General features: G+C 43.6%; 1 protein-coding gene across 1 annotated transcript in view; it reads right to left on the bottom strand.

Annotated features, from left to right (window-relative positions):
- SAE1 (SUMO1 activating enzyme subunit 1) overlaps positions 1-18780 on the bottom strand; it is a 1106078-nt gene that overhangs the window by 471682 nt on the left and 615616 nt on the right. Inside the window, exon 6 of the mRNA XM_069644537.1 lies at positions 10239-10344. Within this exon, the coding sequence (XP_069500638.1) occupies positions 10239-10344 (106 nt within the window). The remainder of the gene's footprint in view (positions 1-10238; positions 10345-18780) is intronic.

Here is an 18780-nt window from a genome sequence, read left to right as displayed (position 1 = left end):
GCATGCGCAACAAAGCCACGCGCACACGGGCTAACGCGCGATGACGTCACGCGCACGCACGCGTCCGCGTGATGACATCACTGCGCACACGCACCGCCGCACTGTTGCAGTCTTTCTGATGAATAGAATGTTATTTTGCTAGACGTGTGTTTATTTAAATGAATTAGTGGATGTGAATAACACATCCATGGGTTTTCCAACTATTAGGTAAGTTGAGCTAAAGGGATGAATCTGTTAAATTTGAGGCACACGAGATGTACGGCCTGGTGATGGCTGTGATGGCTGTAAATATACTTGAAAATAGATGACAAAAGGTATAAACATGGAGTCCAAAAGAAAAGGGGAGAAGATTGTATTAGAATCATGGTAGATAGAATAATAGGACGCTGATGTAGTGTGATTAATAACTGAAGGCACAAGACATGCTCGATGTGAGTGTGCTTGGACTGTTGCATGAAAGTCCATGTGGGATAAGATAGGGTTGACTTCGAAGGTGATTCATTGCATCTTAGCTTCGCTACATATATGGAAAAAGGTCATGTGTTTGAAAGAGAGCGCAGGTGAAACGGAGAGGGTAGTGGGGAACAAAGTGAATAGGAATGAATAGAGTGACATGCTCCTGATATTGTTTAAGTGGGTCTAGTCAAGTAGTTTTACAGAAAGTGACAGTTCCTGGTCACTGTTTAAACCAGTGTTGCAGGTGTCCAAACAAATCCAGCGGGCTTCTTGCCGTTTTAGTTTTTGTTCCATATTGCCTCCGCGGGGGGCAGGTTTCATTGTAACAATTCCAAAGAATTTAATGTGGTTGATCTGGGTTGGTTGATGTGTTTGTAGAAAATGGGTGGCCATTGGAGATCTTAAATCCTGATTAATAATTGCTCGAATATGTTCGCTGATCCTGATTTTAAGTTTTCTGATCATGCTTCCAATGTATTGTTTGTTGCACAGGCACTTGATATATATAACAAATTTGCTGTTGCAGTTGATGAATTGTTTGATGGTATAGACAGTGCCATTGGGTTTGGTGACAGTAGTTCTTGCGTTGTCTGAATATTTGCAAATTGAGCATTGGCCGCATTTGTAACTTCCTTTTAACGGTTTTTGTAGCCACAAAGTCGGTGGATTGGGGTTTTGGTCCGTAGTGTTGATTTCAAAGTGTGAAGGACTAAGTTCATCTTTGAGAATTTTGGCTTTCTTGAATGTGATGGTGGGTTTGGCCTCCAATAAGGTCGTGAGGTCAGGATCTGATTTGAGAATGTTCCAATATTTAGTGAGAATTTTCCGAATGATTGAATTATTAGCACTGAAGTTTGTAATGAAGCTGATTTTCCTGTTGATGTTATCAGTAGTGGGGTCAGTTTTAGGTTTGACTTGTAGCAGTGATTGCTTTGTCCTTGATAGAGATTTCTTGTAACTGTTTTTGACAAGTTTGGTTGGATATCCTCTCATGATGAATTTCTCTACTGTTGTTTTGGCTTTAATGGTAAAGTCATCTTCTTTTGTGCAGCCCCTTTTTACCCTCAAGATTTCATCAAATGGTATGTTTCTGATGATGTGTTTGGGATGGCTGCTGGTTGCATGCAAAATACTGTTGACAGCTGTGGGTTTGGTGTAGAGTGTTGTGCAGATGGTGTCATTTTCTATATAGAAGATGATGTCCAAAAAGTTGATGGTGGTTTGACTGTATTCCGTAGTTAATTTGAGGTTGAAAGTGTTATGATTGAGATAGTTGAAGTAGTCCTGAAAAGCTGGTATTGTTCCGCTCCAAATTATGAAGATGCCATCAATGTATCTGGCCCAAAAGATGATATTGTTGAGGTGAGTAAATGATGGATGTTGCCATGTGAATTCTATTTCAAAGTGTCCCATGTAAAGATTTGCATATGGTGGGGCATACTTTGCACCCATGGCGGTTCCTTGAGACTGCCGGTACAGGGTTTTGTTGAAGACAAAGAAGTTGTTCTCTAATGTAAATTGTAACATTTCCAAAATCATGTTGTTGTGATCGTTGAAGGAGATGGAGCGGGTTTTCAGGAAGTAATCAGTGGTTTTCAGTCCTTTGTCATGTAGGATGCTTGTATATAATGAAGTAACGTCCATGGTTACTAGCCAGTAGTCTTTTTTCAAAGGTATGTTGTCTGAGTTGAATGATGCGAGTGGTTTCTCTAATCTAAGATGCCAGTGAATTCGCCAGGGGTTGCAGTTGGTGGTCTATATACTCTGAAATATGTTCAGTAATTGATCCAATGCCATTTATGATGGGCCTGCTTGGTGGTAATTTGGTAAATTTCTTGTGGATTTTTGGTAACAAATAGATCGTCGGTGTGATGGGATGGGATGTAGCCATGTATTTGTATTCTTCTTCTGTTAGTAGTTCAAGGTCTTTCCAGTGACTGCTCATGATTTTCCATTTGTCCCCTATCTTGGAGAATGGATTTTCTTCGATTATTTCATAGCAGTTGCGGTCTTTGAGGTGTGTTAGGGCCATTTGTATATAGTCTTCTGTTTTCAGTAGTACTATGTTTCCCCCTTTGTCTGATTTTACAGTGATATCTTGATTATTTTTGAGATCCTTAAGTGCTCGAATTTGGGAGATTGAAATGTTGTTCCGTTTTGTCAGTTTGCCATTGTGGTTGGAGTTTTTGCTGATATAGATGTCTAGAAGTTCATTTTGAACTACTTTACAGAAGGTGTCAATAACGTTTTCTGGAGGTAAATTCGGTGTGAACTTTGATTTGTCCTCGAGTTTGGTCTGAATTGCTAGTCCTGAAGCAATGTTTTGTTCCTCCATGAACTTATGTACTGATCGTCGTCTTCTGTGATGTTAATTAGATCCACTGTATATTCAACATGTTTGACAGACAAGTCTGATGGTTCAACAATAATCTTAGTCGTGCGTTTCTTAGCTTCCATATTCGCAAAGAATTTTTTCAATTTGAGTTTTCGGAAAAAAGTGTGTAGATCGACTACTGTGGAAAAGTCGTCGTAATTGCGGTCTGGGCAAAAGTTAAGTCCCTTGTTTAGTGCTTGAATGAGTGGTGTCGTTAATTCTTTTCCTGTGAGATTGATGACTAGGTTTTGCGTTGGGGTAAGGGATTTTGAGATCTGGTCTGTACTCCAATTTTTTCTTGACTGTCTGCAACACCCTCCTCTCTTGCCGCGTTTGGTCTTGGTTGTAGAGTCAAGATAGGATTTCTTTTTCCGGGCGTTCTTGTGTAGTTTCTCATATATTTCTGTTGTTGGAATTTTTCTAAAAAAGATGAGCCATGTACATTGTATTGTGTCTTTCGTGGTAATTGGAGTTTCAGCTGTTGATGAGTGAGGTAAGGTTGGTTGGCTCGAGCTTCTGTCTTCCAGTTCGCTATCACTAACTGTGTATGTGTCCGACGATAGAGGAGTGGCAGTAGGTTTGTTGGGTTTAGTGACGTTGGATGGTCTGTTTCTTGACGCTGTTGTTGGTTTTTTATTGAATGTGTAGACACTTTTAAATTTGTAGTCTAGTTCGTCCCGTAAAAATTGCCTTTGTTTTTTGATTTCTGTTGAATATTTGTCGATAATTTCATCTAGGATTTCATAGTTTTTGAAGGTTTTTTCCGGGACATTAAGTTTCTCAATATTTTCTTTTATTTTAGTTATTTCTTGTATCAATCGTACATGCTTGGTTTTGTGATAGTTGATTAGTCTGTGCATCATTTCATTTGAAGTGGTTGTTAGTAGTTGTTCCCAATCTTTGATTTCGTCTATATCATTATCCTCGAACAGAGGGAAAATGCAGAATTAGAGGAATGGCATACATGTTCGCAGGGCGCAGATCTAGAACTGGGTGCATTGTTAGACATTTCCTTGGAACAAGGAAGCACACTGAATAAATACCTTGATCTTCCTCTAGAGGTGGTACCAGCTCTATTGCTCCTTTTTGGTTTTGGCAATTTTTTGTGGCTTAAGCTACCAAATATCACCAAAACATTAGTACTGTAAAAGAGAAAGGAGAAAGCGGGGTTCGGGAGCACTGTATGGCGTTATGGCAACTTGCCGACGCTTGGCAATGAAATAGCCAAAGCAACAGCTGGGCCTCGTCTTTTCATGTGCTTCCACTGCTTTAATGAGTTCCTTAAGATGAAATTGCATCATTGCTTTTGTTGCAGCTGTGTCCGGTGAAACCACGTCAGGGAATGGCCTGGGCTTGCATCCATGTTGTGCCATAATGCGAGTTCCACACATCCCGCAATTGTCTTTCCAGCACCTGGCTTGGATCCAAAAGCCAAGATTTACTACCCTCTGCCTCCGTGCATGACGTTAAAACTGATACACTGCGCTCATTAATATTTCCACTCGTTGCCATATACACAGTTGCCTGGGCCCAGCGCTGCAGTACTGACCTCTGCTCACAATCACGCTTTTGCCGCAGGTAGAGGCAGAGCAATTAACCAAAGGGGTTGGAAGCGCAGAACTCTGCTGCATCAGACCACCCTAGGATCACCTAGTACACTACTCGCTGCCAGGGCGTCTAAATCGCCCCATCCAATAGTCACTACGTACAGAGCCCAGACTTTATATACAACTCAGTGAGTCTCTGCCGGCTAAGCAGGTCCCAGGCCTGTCCCACCTGCATGTCAAGCTCCTCCATTAATGACTGTGCCTCCCTCAGCCCAAGCCAGACACAAGCTTCTGAAATCCAGAGCCGCCAGGTCCAGTCCAAGCTTAAAGCGCTCCCTTTGGCTACACTTAAGTCCAGTCCCAAAGAGCACTGTGCCCGGTGTTGCCAGGTTTGACGTTTACAACAAGCGCATGGTCCTAGGAAAAAAAGCTCAAAATTAACCCACCTCGCATAACGATGGTGATCGGTCAAAGAATAGACTCATCCAAAATGTGTATTGTTTTATATTGGATGCAGTGCAGTGCTCCAGATACGTTTTGAAAGTGGGAGTATTTTACTCCCTATTTTTTGAAGCTGGGAGTAAAATTATTTTTAGGGAGTAAATATGCAAGTCCAATTCTCATTTAGAGCACATTTATTAAAAAGGTAAAAATATGTTTTAACTGAAAAACAGAAATGTGTTTATTATTTACTTCTTTGCACCTAGTTATTCATGCACTATAAAAGATGCGTTTACTTACAATTAGGCAGTTAGAATAGTAGTTTCGTCCTGTGGTAAAACCCTGCACTACTGGTCCAAACATATCTATGGAGCTGTGAGGGTGAAAGCAGGGGCGCAACATTCTACATGTCTCTCCTATGTTTTGTAGGGAGTGTTTTTACTTCCTATTTTTTCTTTTTTGGGCGTATTTGCCCAAATCTAGGGAGTAAAAGTGGCCGATACGTCCCTTATCTGGTGGGGCTGACTGGCTGTGTTTGAAAGGCCTCTCTCAAAAAGTTACTATTCTAAGCTACTTTAAAGAATTCAATGCTAAGCTTTTTTTATTTGGCTTTTAGGTGAGGGTTCACAACATAACAGTCAATATCATGCAAACTGATTGTTTTGTATACATACATCTTGCATTTGAATCTGGTTTTATGAAACTGTTTTATATGACCTGACTTCACATTTTATCTGACATAATAAACTTGATACCACAGATACCGAAAGACTTTGGCAGCAGTTCATGTTGTTTAAAATTACATGCATTGCTTCATTGTTAGCCAGTGCCTGCCCCTTCCATCAGAGGGGGAGGGAGACAGAGGGGCATTCAGGGACATACAGCGGCAGCAAAAGGTACAACTTGAAGCAGAGAGGTGGGGGGGCGGGAGAAAGTGAGTGAGAGAGGAAGGGGAGGAGGGGCTGCACATAGCAGCCTGTTTATTTTAATTAACACAGTGAGCCTCCACTAGCTGCCAGGAACGCCTGACCCTTTTTTAAAAACCTGCAGCAGTTGGTAGCTTTAAATTTTGGTAGTAGAAATAGACTGTTTTTATGAATTGGAAGCAATTCATTTAGCGTGATTAGTTTCTTTAAAGTTAGATCTAACCTGCACCCCTTATCACATCCTCCTTTCAAACTTTGCAACCTGGTGCCTATAATTGCATAATGCAAAGAACAGTAAATGCAAAAACTATTGGCATTGTCAATGCTTGTTTCAGTAGTATTTGAATCTCCTCCGGTAGGATTAGGACATGTTCAAGACATTTTTCTTGAACGAGGAAGGTGGTGGCATGGTGTGGTGTTTCGATTAACTGTACCGAGTACAGTTTTGCCACTGTCACGAGCACACAGCAATCTGACGTTATTCCCTCCCATTGCTGGGTGAATAGTGTTACGCAACCCCCCCCCCCCCAACTGGGGCTGCATGGGAGGGAGCATAAATTGGAATGTCATTTGTTGACGGGGGCAGCTGCGCCTCTAGAAGCTGCAACCCTGTCCGCCGTTTTCCTCTGCAAAACCTTCTGTTTGGACTGACAGGAGGAAGACAGTTTGGGGACTGTAAAAAGAGGATCCAGATGCCCCAAATCCTGGCTGGTTGGATCTATTGAACCCTTGGCTAGGAAAAATATGCCTTGGCATGTTGAGAAGTGCTGCTTGAGTTTCGGGTTTAAACCCTGATTCACAGAGACACGAGTCTCTTTAGTAGGGTTCCCTCAGCACTGACTCTCCCGGAGTATCGGCTTAGTCCAAGACATTCTTAATATGTTTTGTGTCACTTGCTTCCCATCTTTAGAGATTTGGAGTAGCTGTGAATTAGCAAGTTCAGGCAATGGGCCTCATCACGACTTGGGCGGTAACGGTAACGCTATTAGCGCGGGCGGTATTAGCCCTACCGCCGAACTCCCCGGCGCTTATAGCACCGGATCACGAGTTCGGCAGTAAAGTAAGTCCCCATTCCCCACTGAGCCCATTCGGGAATGCCCCATTCCCCATTGGGCTTAATGGGGAATCTTCGCACTAATACCGCCGGCGGATTTCCCGCCAGCGGTAATAGCGCAAATCTTCAGCAGATCTCCCCCCAGCTCAGAGCTGGGGCGAAATCCGCCGAAGCCCTGATTCAGCGGACCCTTAAATCCAGCGATAATAGCACTACCGCCGGATTTAAGGGTTACCGCTGAAGTCGTGATGAGGCCCAATGAATCTAGAAGTTTGAGCACCTCACCCCATTGAGCATTGTTGTAACTTGCAAGCAGTGTTGTATTGTTTGTAATTCTGGTTATCTATGCCCCAGAGGTAGCAATGGGCTTTGCCTAACGTGTATAAGCGTTCACACTCTTTATTAGGGGGTGCCTCTGAAGCAGAGAGTGGAACACCAGGTCTTTTTGGTAGTGGTGACTGATGGAGTCAGGTATCACATGTCCTCTAATGTACAAGAGGAAGGAAATGGCCTGGCTGAAGTTGTCTAGACATTTCTAGGTCTAATGTTTTCTGATGAATGGGAAACTTGTTCATAAAATCGACAAAATAAAATACTTGGTCCATTGTTTCCTCAAAGTGCTCTTTTGTCCAAGTCCCTGTCTTAGGTGTTTATGCTCAGGGGAACATCATCCCTTGGCCTTTTCTTCTCGTGAAGACATTGGGATAGAGCAGAATGAGCCTCTTTATACTGGTGTACCTCTTCAGAGGCAGCAGGAGTGTGAGATTGGTGGCCATGCGACTTTTGTGGTGTTTACCTGCTCCAAAATGGCTTTTTTGCTTTTTCAACAGATGTTTCGACGCCTCCAAATCCGTTGAGTGCGTTTTACTCACGCCTGTAGCATTCGACTGTTCTTTATTGCCTTGCAGGAAATGCTGTTCCAGAACGGCAGCAGGCTTTCTCGGCGCATGGTCGGTAGGCCGTGAAGCGCCTTCCTCTGGCGTGTGGACCTCTTGACTGTTCAGTCAAAAAGCAGCCTGGGGTTACGTGTTTGGATGTGCACGCGTGTGCGTCCTCGTAAGTGGCTCTCCCCATAGCAACACACTGCAACTGCCTTTGGGGGCCAGGGGGCTGGTACACAGCAGCCTGATGGTTCCCCTGTGATGCCTTTGGGCTCCAACCGGAGTCTTCGCAGCCCTGGCCTTCTGGATCAGACTCTGAGACCGGCAGCGGTTTCCGACTCAGCCATCAAGGCATGTGCTGCCCACTGCTTCGTTCAACGCTGTTTTAGGGTTTGGGGCCTAAATATGTACAGGATGCACAACAGGTCTCCTGGTGATCTCAAGGTAGGCAGTGGTTTCACACAACACTCGGTGTCCTTCCATGGATATTTCCTGTTGCAGTTAGGACAGAATTTAAACAACGTTCGCTCCATGATGTATGTAAATATTGAGGGCAGCAAGACGGAAGCAGTAAATGTAGGAAATGGAGGTATGCATTCTTTGAAAGAAAGGAATCAGTCCCTCACTCCCTGCTGCTAGGCCAAAGCCAGATGTAGGCCAAAGCCCGTTGCTGGAACAATCTATTTCGCCCGTCAAGTTGGTCTTCGGTCGAGATGTTGTGTTGAGCAGCATCGTTCAAAATATTGATAAAAGTTATACCTCAAAAAGTAGCATAGGTACAGAACTCTGCGAGAATGTGTCTAGCCACGATGGCGGAAAGAAATAATCAGAGGGACCGCGACACGTGAGCGATCATTGGTACAGGCAACGGCTCACTAGGAATAAAGTTACAAATGCGCCCAAGTCAACGTCCCTTTTCGTACTTCGAAAACCTCATGTGCAATAGTCTGTGCCTACCACTAGATATCGGCCTAAGCAAAGAAAGTGATTCTAAGCAGATCCACAACCCTCAGAAACTAAGTTACTCGACATACAGGTCTAACAGTATTTAAGAATTAGCAAGGCCTGACTCATCTCACCATTGTCTTCCTTTCGTGGTACACAAAACTGCTGTATTGTTGATCATTTTATGTCTTGGCTACAAATAGCTTTTGGTGAATTTAAAAATATTAGTAGACCATTGGTAATCAAATGCGTTTGTTTGCTAATCAAGAACATTTTAATTAGCAAACTCTGCGAAGCAATTTTTGGAAACTCATTTATGCCTTGAACCAACAACTGGTTTCCTGTAGTGCTTTGAATTGGAAAAAACAGTGTGCCAATACAAATCTGTCCTACCAGATGGCTTTAGAATAGTGCTTAAGGTATGTTTTACAAAATGTAATTAACCAAGTCATAATACTTATTAATTTCCAGATTTCCAGTCTACCCCTCTGCAGAGCAATTTAAAACAGGAGCTCATTTGTGAACCAAGAATTTGGTCTGCTATAATCCCATCACATGAACCATTGCAGGCAGCCACTCAGGAGGTATCCCTAAAGTTTTCCCCATTTCCTCTCCTACGAGATTCCAACCGGATCACAATATCTGAAACTAAGGAAGAACTTAAACACGAAATCAAAGCTTTTTTTTTTTTTTAGGCCCCAGCCCACACCTCTTCCGATTCACTGCTCACTCGCTAATGCCACACCACCAAAATCTTGCGACGTTATACCATATACTCATTCCCCCATCAGACGAGCAATAGTGTCTAGCATGCTGAACAGTTTTCCAACTTTGTCACTTGCTATCAACACCCCCAAATGCACCCATCGCTGCCTTTTCAAACCTGGGGATACCCTTATGGTTAACCCGCATTAACGTATACTATGGCAGAGAAGAGTCTCCTACACATGGAACATTTATTTGCTCATCTACAGCTTTTTCACTTGTTTAGCAGTGTCCCAACATGTTGTACAACCAACTAATCAACTTTAAGTAGTCTACTTTCAGTAAAACAGTTCAACAGGGTTTCCATTTATACATAGCACAGCACTTTACATGACAGCATTACAGCTCACGAGAACGGAGGCCAGTGGAGTAACTTTGCTGAAAATGTTGGGGGGTTGGGGGGGACATGGCATCTAAAGGAAAAGGTACCCCTGATAAATGAATGGGGACAAAATAATGATGTGCCACGAAAGTTGGGGGGGGACAAACACCCTTGTCACCCCTAAAATTACGCCCATGACGGAGGCATGTACAAGAAAGCACAAGGAGGGAGATGTGTTTCAAATGTATGTTAACTTATACCAATGTAACCCCCGACAGTCTGAAATATTCAAATGAATGGGCACATGGGAGGGAGAGGACGTCCTAAAAGAAGAGCCTGGTTCAAAGACATACATGGTGATTCATTCTAGAGTAATAATTTTGCCACCAAAGACCATAAAAAGCACTTGTCCGATAAGGAGCTTTCTGGAACTGAAATTCAGGGTTTTAGAAAGGTCAATTATAGACCTAACAAATGTTGGTGGGGAAAACTACTGAAAAGGATTTTTTTGCACATATTTTGCTTACCTTGAAACAAGAAGTAGTCGGCAGGGGTTCTCTTCAGTGCTGCTTTGGCCTTTTCGCTGCTCCAGTCAACTTCTAGGGCCTCTTTTAACTGGCAGAAAGATATAGCCTGTGTGAAAGAAGGAAAGATTTTACTCTGGGAAACAAATGAACAAATTCTTCAGTGATTTGAAAGACTAGAATCATCTCTAAATTGCACATTCAGAACAAAACACATTAAGACATAATTGTCACAATATTAATTTAATGAATTTAGAGACTATTTCTTGGAGACTCACAACTCTACTTGTTGCTGCAAAATGAACATTTGGAAGGAAAGGCTGAAAAGGAAAAGAAGGGTCAGCTTCTGTAGTTGTTCTACCAGGACAACTTTAACGCCCTCCAAACCCTATAAACCACCACCCTACTGTTTATTTCTTTTTGTATGAGGCAGTCCCTGCAGTAGTTACCGGGGGACTTATAAAAAGTTGGGCTGCAAATAGTGCTCGGAATGGGAAGAAGTAGGGATCGAGATAAGAATTTGAATAGCATTTTACTCTCCATTTCCTAAAGCTAAGAGTAAAATGATTATTAGGGAGTAAACCATTCTGGAACCACTAAGGAGTGTAGGTGTAATGGCGGCCTGAGTGTTGACGTCTTCTCGGCGGTACTATTTAAAATTATTCCCCCCCCCATCCCCCGCACATTCGGTTCTGGAGACTGCACCCATGCATCACCTGCAGGCCCTTTGGAGTGGACAACAGCCGGTGCGTGAAAAAAAAAGAGTGGGTGCAGACGAGGCATGCAGTGAAGTGGGACATGGTCAGGCGCAGGTCTGCCGGGATCCAAAAGAGTGGCGCTCAAGTGCACAAAGCAGAGACCAACCCTTTGGCGGTGTATTCTTTATGGGGGATTGGAGCAGGGAAGCACCTAGTTGGGCTGCGGTTTCTCGAAAAACGGCACAGTTCAGGTCACTACGCTCCTGAGTGAGGTCAGAGCCCATTGGTGAAATGACTGGAAGAACGGAACCGATGCACTCCGGGAAGAGTGGAGGAGGTTTGCTCCTGCTGTGCTTCTCCCCCATGCAGTGCAGCAACGTGACAGTGGAATGAATGGCCCCAGGGTAAGAGCATGCTGGTGGGTGAAGTGCACGGACAATTATCCACATACCGCCTTGAAATGAAATACGAGAAGAGACTTACTGATATGGAAAAGCAGGCGAGGGAAATGGAACTAAAGTTGGATGTCTTTGAAAAAAGAGAAAGGAAACTCACTTTTTAGGAGCCCCGGATGAGGAGCGAGACTACCCCAGAAAGTGGAGAAGGTGGTGAAAGAAATAGTAAACAGGGGAGGGGGATGGAGCTTCTCCTGGACAGGGAGCACAGAGGAGCAAGGGTGGAGAATGGGCTCTAGAGCCATAGTAGTGTGCTGCCATAATAATGCAGATAAACCGAGAATCTGCATTAAGACAAGCGGAAAGGGGCCATTTCAATACACAATATAAAAAGGTACATTCCAAGATCTCAATTCTTAACCTGTGGAAGAGACAAGAACATGGAGCACTTACTGAATGCTTACAACAGGGCTCAAAAGGTGCACACGCCACTAGCTATTGATATTTGCCTCTGTTAGGACGCTTCCTTCTTGGTTCTTGTGGGCTCTTTGGCGGCAAGCCGTTCCCCCTCATGATGGCGGATGCAGTGGTACGGCTCGTCCCACCCAAACCTGGCCGACGTGTCCGAGACTTCAATTGACGTCGTTCCCGGAAGTACGGCACTTCGATTCCAGCACCCATAAAGATGCCAATCACAAGTATACCTCACGTCAAAACTTCCTTACCGTTGCATGGCACTCTGTTTCTCTCTGAATCCCCATTTGCTCATCTTCTAAATTTGCCTACTCTCGATATCCTGCGACCCACCTTCCTGCTACTCTCCTACCTTTCTAAACCCTTACTTGCCTGGTTGCTCATTGTTCTGCATTGCTGTTAACTCAGAGACCCTTCTGCTGCAATCCTCTACCAGAGTTTCTACCACAACTGCTATCCGGAAAGCCTCGCCTATGCCATACTTCAACAGCAATTGGATTCCAGAGGGTTTTTCTCTTTTGAGTATTTTCCCTCTTTGTTGGGCTGCTCCTCCGCGGTACCCACAGCGCCTTTCCTGTTTTCTCAGGACACATCGTGGCTGCATGGAAGGACAGACCCTTTCTCTAACCAGACCGAAAACCCACGCTACAGAAGGTAAGGCAAAAACCTGAAATGCTCTTGGCAAGTAAGAAATGATGTGCTGTGTGTCGGTTTAGAATTGAGGTGACTAATTACTTTTATAGCTGGCTAGAAGCTTGAAGGTTTGCCCTGTCGTTACGAAACAGAGAAGTTCAAAACAGATGGGTCTATCCTTTTGCATTAAGCTGGGGGAGGATCAGTCCTCCCTGTCAAGTTGGAAGGAGATCCAGTAAATTATTGAAACTTTGGTGGAAGGCCACACGCCCCAACCCCCCGCACCCACCTCAGTAAAGGCCCTGAAGCACATGCACAAGATCATAAGACTATGGGGAGAGCACCGGCTAAGTGGAAGGAATTTTGAGGAGCCAGAAAATTCAGTTGGAGTAGAAATGTTATAAGATGACATTTTAGGGGAATGAGGGGGTGTTGTGATGTGCTATATATTCCCTACGAAGATAGAATAAGATCATGTTTTTTGTTAAACGCTATTAGGGAACTGGGGGTAGCCACAATGACATTTTGTACAGGGTCAGGAAAGGCTCAAGTATTGGGGCGTCCTCTTGGGATTTGTGACAAGGCCACTATACTTGGCCTTGTCAAGGGGGCATTGACGGCCCCTCTCTAAGGGTGTTAGGTCTACAGAGAAGCCCCAAACCAGTCCAAAATCCAGTACCATAAGAGAAGGCCCCAATTCCTGGACTAGTGGTCCAGAATGAGGAAGAGGAGTAGCAGCAGGGAGACGAGCTGAGAAGGGTGGCAGTAGTAGTTGCAATAGTGGAAAGATTTTTTTTTTTTATTCTGTCACCAATTTATGACAAACTTTAATGTTTACAAAAACAATTCACTCCTTAACAATCTAAAATCATCCAGTCAAAAAAGAATTGTAAAATTCACCTTAATACCAACTTAACCATCAACATACATTATTAAAATCTATCATCGCCATAACATCTTGTTCCTAACATTCTCTTTCTACTAAATGTAAAAATGCATTCTCTTCCGCTAATGTCTGTATGGGATCTAAAAACGTCACCAACGATAGAATCAGATGTACAGCATACTCCCATCAGTTTATCCCAGAACCAGCCACTATCTGCCACTATACAGTATGTGCCACAAATCTTTCCAAGTACATTTCTCTGCCTAATCATGTGGCCGGGTAGTTTACCACCAAATGTTTTAGGGTTCCAGAGATTCCTCATTCTTACATAAGCTCCATGAGCGATCTTTCACTTCAGTACCTCTTATTCTTCCTCATCTCTCCAAAGTACCCATTAAATTAAAAATCAGATTTATACCCTAGGATATTTATAATTGGGGAATCTAAGTATGTATTCTGGAGGACTCTGGTACCTCCTATATTGTTTAGACAATTCCAGGTGTAGTTTATATCCCCCAGTACATCACAATCCCTACACGACTGCTCTAGCTTTATTTCCTTATATCAGAGCACTACAATGCATCCCAGAGTCCTCAATCATCTCACATTCAGCAATAAATTCTGTTAACGGCTTACAAAAGGATTGCACTTGCAGGACTTAAATCCTCAAACAGGGAGCAACTTGACGGTGATAAAAGTTTACCATAATCTAAATTTGACTATTTTAACCAGACTTTAGCATGGTACTAATCCTAATTCGTGACGAATCAGTATGTACAGAGTATCTAATGGAAGGCCTAAAACGTTTTTCCAAAACATACCTTCATGCTTTTTAACCTTTTTCAATTTAAGGTACAGTATTGAAGGTAACACCATGCCCATGTAAAAACAAATGACTGGTTTCAAAGTATATTTACTTTACTTCAAGAGAATGTTTTTTACATTGGGCATATCATTGCATACATTTTTGTTTCAATTGAATGATTATACAACCCGTATGCTCCCTGTTGGAGATTAAAAATCCCAAACACTTAATTTCCCCAAGTGCTTCCAGCTTCTTACCCTCGATAAACCAAGACAGTCTAACTCTTGTTTTCCTATCACAAACTATCGTTATGGCCATCTTTTCGGCATTGATTAGCAATTTATTGAGGTAAGATAGTTGAGAAGAGAGACCAAAAGCATACAGCAGTCTGATACGAGTGTTGTCAAAAAGAAGGTTGTCATCAGCAAAATGAATAGCCGGCACCCTAAGACTACCTAATTTGGTGGGCAATGTGTGGCATCTGTCCAGGTGATCAACTAAATCCTACAGGTACAGGTGAAAAAGATAGGGCTCTAAAATGCAGCCCTATCTTAGGCCCCTATTGATCTCAACTGGGCTCCCCACCTTCCCATAGCTGGAATCTGTATCTGAACGTTGGAATTTGTATGTAATTCGACCAAGAATCTCAGAAAGCCGCCTGGGAGCCTCCCCCCCATGCATCCTATCTCCCGATAGGTTACGGGTGATGGTATCAAAGCACTCGCTAGGTATACTCTCGTCATAATGTCAGTGAACCTTTACTGAGCGCTCATCTTTTCAACAACTGAACTATCAGACAGCTTAAGGTAGTACCATAGTTTTCCCTAAATCGTCTGATACTTAGATGGCCTATTTGCACTCTAGACCAGATTTAAAATGTCCTCCAATAGCACACCTGCATACAACTTTGAGGAGGAATCCATGATTGTTTTAAAAAATATATATTTTTTATTGTTTTCTTAGAACATTAACCAACACACTTGTGTCAAAGAAAAAAAAAAGAACAACAAAAGACAATGAACATTACAATGGGCATTCTCCCCTCCACCCCGGTCAATAGAATGTCGTGACCTCTCCATAAGACTCACCAGACGTAAGGTCTGCATCCATCTCTCTATTGAACTGTAGTCAGACTACTGTCAGCTGGAGCGCAGTCTATTTTATTTCAGTTTATGTTATGCTAGAGTTTTCTCCACTCTCAGGAAATGTCTTTTGCCACTTATTTCTCCCATTCTGGCCTTTCCCAGTGGACATCAAAGCCACAACCTTCAAATATGCTTCCCTAGTTCAATGTCCCTCAACAAGAACAGGACCCCTAACTCCCTTTGTGCCCCCTTGCCCACCCAGTACCCATTGTATACACCCCTATCCTCCCTAACCCTCACCTCCCTCCCCCCCAGACCCAAGTGCCGCTCTTCCCCGTTGCTCCCTGTGATGCCCACCTACAGCCCTGTGCTAGTATAGGTGAGAACCCCACCCTCTGAAGGAGAGGCTGGAAGCGCAGACAAACGCTTTCTGCATTTACTGCCCTGCATGCCTAGGGTGGCCTCAGATCCTGCGTGGATGCCAACTCATTCAGTAACTGACCCCAGTTCATCTCCAATGCATTTTCACCTTCCAGGTCTCTAAATTGGTATAAATATTCTGCTTCCGCCAACACCCATCGGCGTATATCCTGCAACCACAGTCGCATGGATGGGCCAGTCCCCTTCTTCCATCCCATCGCTATCCTTCTCTTGGATAGTATGAAGAGGAATCTAGCGATTTTGTTTTGATTTTTATGCATCTTTGCCCCCGGTAGAAGTCCCCATAAGCACACTTCATAAGAGCATTCATAATTTCCCCACCTCCTTTCCCCAGGGCATTTCCTTGTCTACCACTTCCTCCGAGTATTTCGCCACCACTGGGCATCTCCAGACCATGTGCCAGAAGCTGGCATGTGCCCCCTTGCATCGTGGGCAAGTGTGTGGTTGCTAGCATGTATCCTTTCCAGTGTTAAGTATACCCTATGTAAGTAAAAGAACTGCGTGAGCTAGATAGAACCGTGCGTTCCGGGATACCTTTTTGACCTGTTCCCACATCCGTGCCCACTTCTCTTCTGGGCTAGCGCCCCCATGTCCCTTTCCCACTTCTCCTTGACCGTTAGGAACCCAGTCTCCCCTGGCGGACTGTAGTGCTCTGTACATTCCTGATACTCTGTCCCTGCCTTCACTTAGTCCCAGTAGTGGCCTCCGGGATGCCGGCCCAGATTGCTGCTATCCGTCTGACCACTGTGGCGTAGGCAAGGAAGTGGCCTTTCGATATTTGTTACGTTTGTCTCCATTCCGCAAACATCTGCAGTTTGCCATCCATAAATAGGTTTCCCATTGTAGTACGCTGTTTGTCTATCAATACCCTAATGCCCATGTTGCTCTACGCCGTTCTGATAGTGGTGTCAAATCCGATAGGGAGATCTTTACAGTATAATTGTATAGTTTGCATCTTCTTCAAGAGCCTTGCCCACACTGCTTTGAAGACTGCGTCCCCTTTCCCCCTACTATGGGTCACCAGAGTAGTTCCACTCCCTGTCTCTCCGGCTGCAACCGCCCCAGTAAGCCCGTCATTTCCCCACCCGGCCCCATCTGCCACCGCACTGTTGCTTGCAGTTTTGCCGTGGCAAAGTATAGCTCGTAATCTGGCATATTGAGACCCCCTTCTCTCTTGCGGCGTAGAGTCCGCTTGGCCACGGAATCCATTATTGTTAATGTCTGATAATTCCCATGGGATCCTAAATCCCCTTTTTTTGAATATCAGATCATCATATGCGCTGCACCATGATTCTGGTATCCTTCCCTTATTACTGCAGTGAACACCAGGCATAATACCCTGGCCCATAATCGGGCATCTGATTTAAATATCAAAATGTGGGTTTGTCGGGCCCGGCCACTCCGCACCCCGCTTGGATCTCTATCAATCCTTCTATATCCTGAGATCCAAGTGTTCCCTCCAACATATTTAGATGTTTTACAAAATTACACCTAGTCAAGTTTGTTGTATAAAGCTTTCCCATTCCATACACTCTAAAGTTCCAAGGCTTCCTCAATCAAATTACCTGAACCATCAACCTTATTTACAGCCTTCGAGAACATCATGGCGTTAAATGTACTTGCATGCCAGCATATTTTGGGCTGCCATATCATCCAATCTGTAATGGTGATGCTTTACCCAATTTGTATAGGGTTGTTTTAGCTTTTTTATACTTCGGGTTCTCCCCTCTATATTTTGTTCACTTTTTCGGGGGTCACAAATGTCTTTCAGCAATCTACGCTTGCGATCCTGCACAACTTGATCGTAAAACTTGCTACCAGAGAAGCCCTTATGTGCTTTATTCCATAGCTCCACTCCTAATTGTGCCATTACCTTCTGAAAATCACCCAGAAAGAACCATGGATCGAAATATTTCCAATTTGGGCAAACATTAGGCCACAGTTCGCCTATCTTTATATTTAAGATTAGAAAAGGGATTTGTAAAGCACATATCCTTCCAGAACCAAACAGTAAACTGCATCTAGGCGCAGATATTAAAATCCTTTGCTCACATCAGGATGCAGCTACAGAACCTATAAATTAGTTTTTTCTGAAAAAGGATAATAAATGTCATTCAGGAATTCTTCTGGAAGCGCATTCCAAATGTGAGGACCCCTGATGGAAAAGCATTGATTCCCACCAAGAAAGACAATTAGATATGGGGTGCAGGGGTGTGGCAACCAGCAGGTTTTTACCAGAAGAGCACGAGCTGGCTGTTGCACTTTAATTTAAAAGTCAAGTACCGAGGTGTGGTTTCTTTAATACATTATAAAATCAGACATAACATTCGGAATTCAATTATTTTCCGAACTGGCAACAAGTGCAATTTTTGTAGATGCCTGGTGATGGGAGCTCTTTTTTGTAGATTTTACAGTAATCTGACAGCAGCATTCTGGGCTACCTGAAGTTGTTGCAGTTGACAAACTGGGGCCCCAGATAGCAGCGTAATCCAATCTAGAGTTCACCCTAGTTCCCATGACCACGGCACAGTCTGATTCAGAGACAAAAAGCAAAATGAGTTTCAGAAGTCTGAGTTAGAAATAAAAAGATATAACTACCCCTGAAACATGGGCATTGCAGCCCAAAGATGCTTGCCCAATACAGCTCAAGTTTTTTTTACCTTACAAGCAAAGGATGTAGCTGAGTAAAAAAAATGGCCAGACAGAGAGCAGAGGCATTTGTTAAGGAGATTTTTTGGAGCAAATACTATAACCTCAGTTTTGGTGGGGTTAAACTGAAGCTAACTCTCCACCATCCTGTTTTTAATAGCATTCGCACAGGCCAGAACACGCTCTGTTGTTTCCATTGCAGACTTTAATCTAAACATATATTTGAGTGTCCTCTGCATATGAATGATAGTTCAATTCGAACACAGAAGAAATGCCCATCAGTAGCCTAAGGTAGATATTAAACAATATTGGTGACAGTGATGACCCCTGTGGAACTACACAATACTGGAAGAGCTTCGGTGTAGTGGCCTCCAAGTTGGACTAATGGAATCAGATTTTTTAAGAAAGAAGAGATCCGGGGGCGCTAGAGAGCCTGACCAAGATGGCCGCAGGCCCGTGAACTCCAGCACACCTAGATC

Source organism: Ambystoma mexicanum, chromosome 2p (genome assembly GCF_040938575.1).
Source record: "Ambystoma mexicanum isolate Mex_15411 chromosome 2p, UKY_AmexF1_1, whole genome shotgun sequence".
NCBI classification, from domain to species: domain Eukaryota; kingdom Metazoa; phylum Chordata; class Amphibia; order Caudata; family Ambystomatidae; genus Ambystoma; species Ambystoma mexicanum.
The sequence above is the reverse complement of the archived record's forward strand: the minus strand, read 5'-3'. Positions and strand labels throughout refer to the sequence as shown.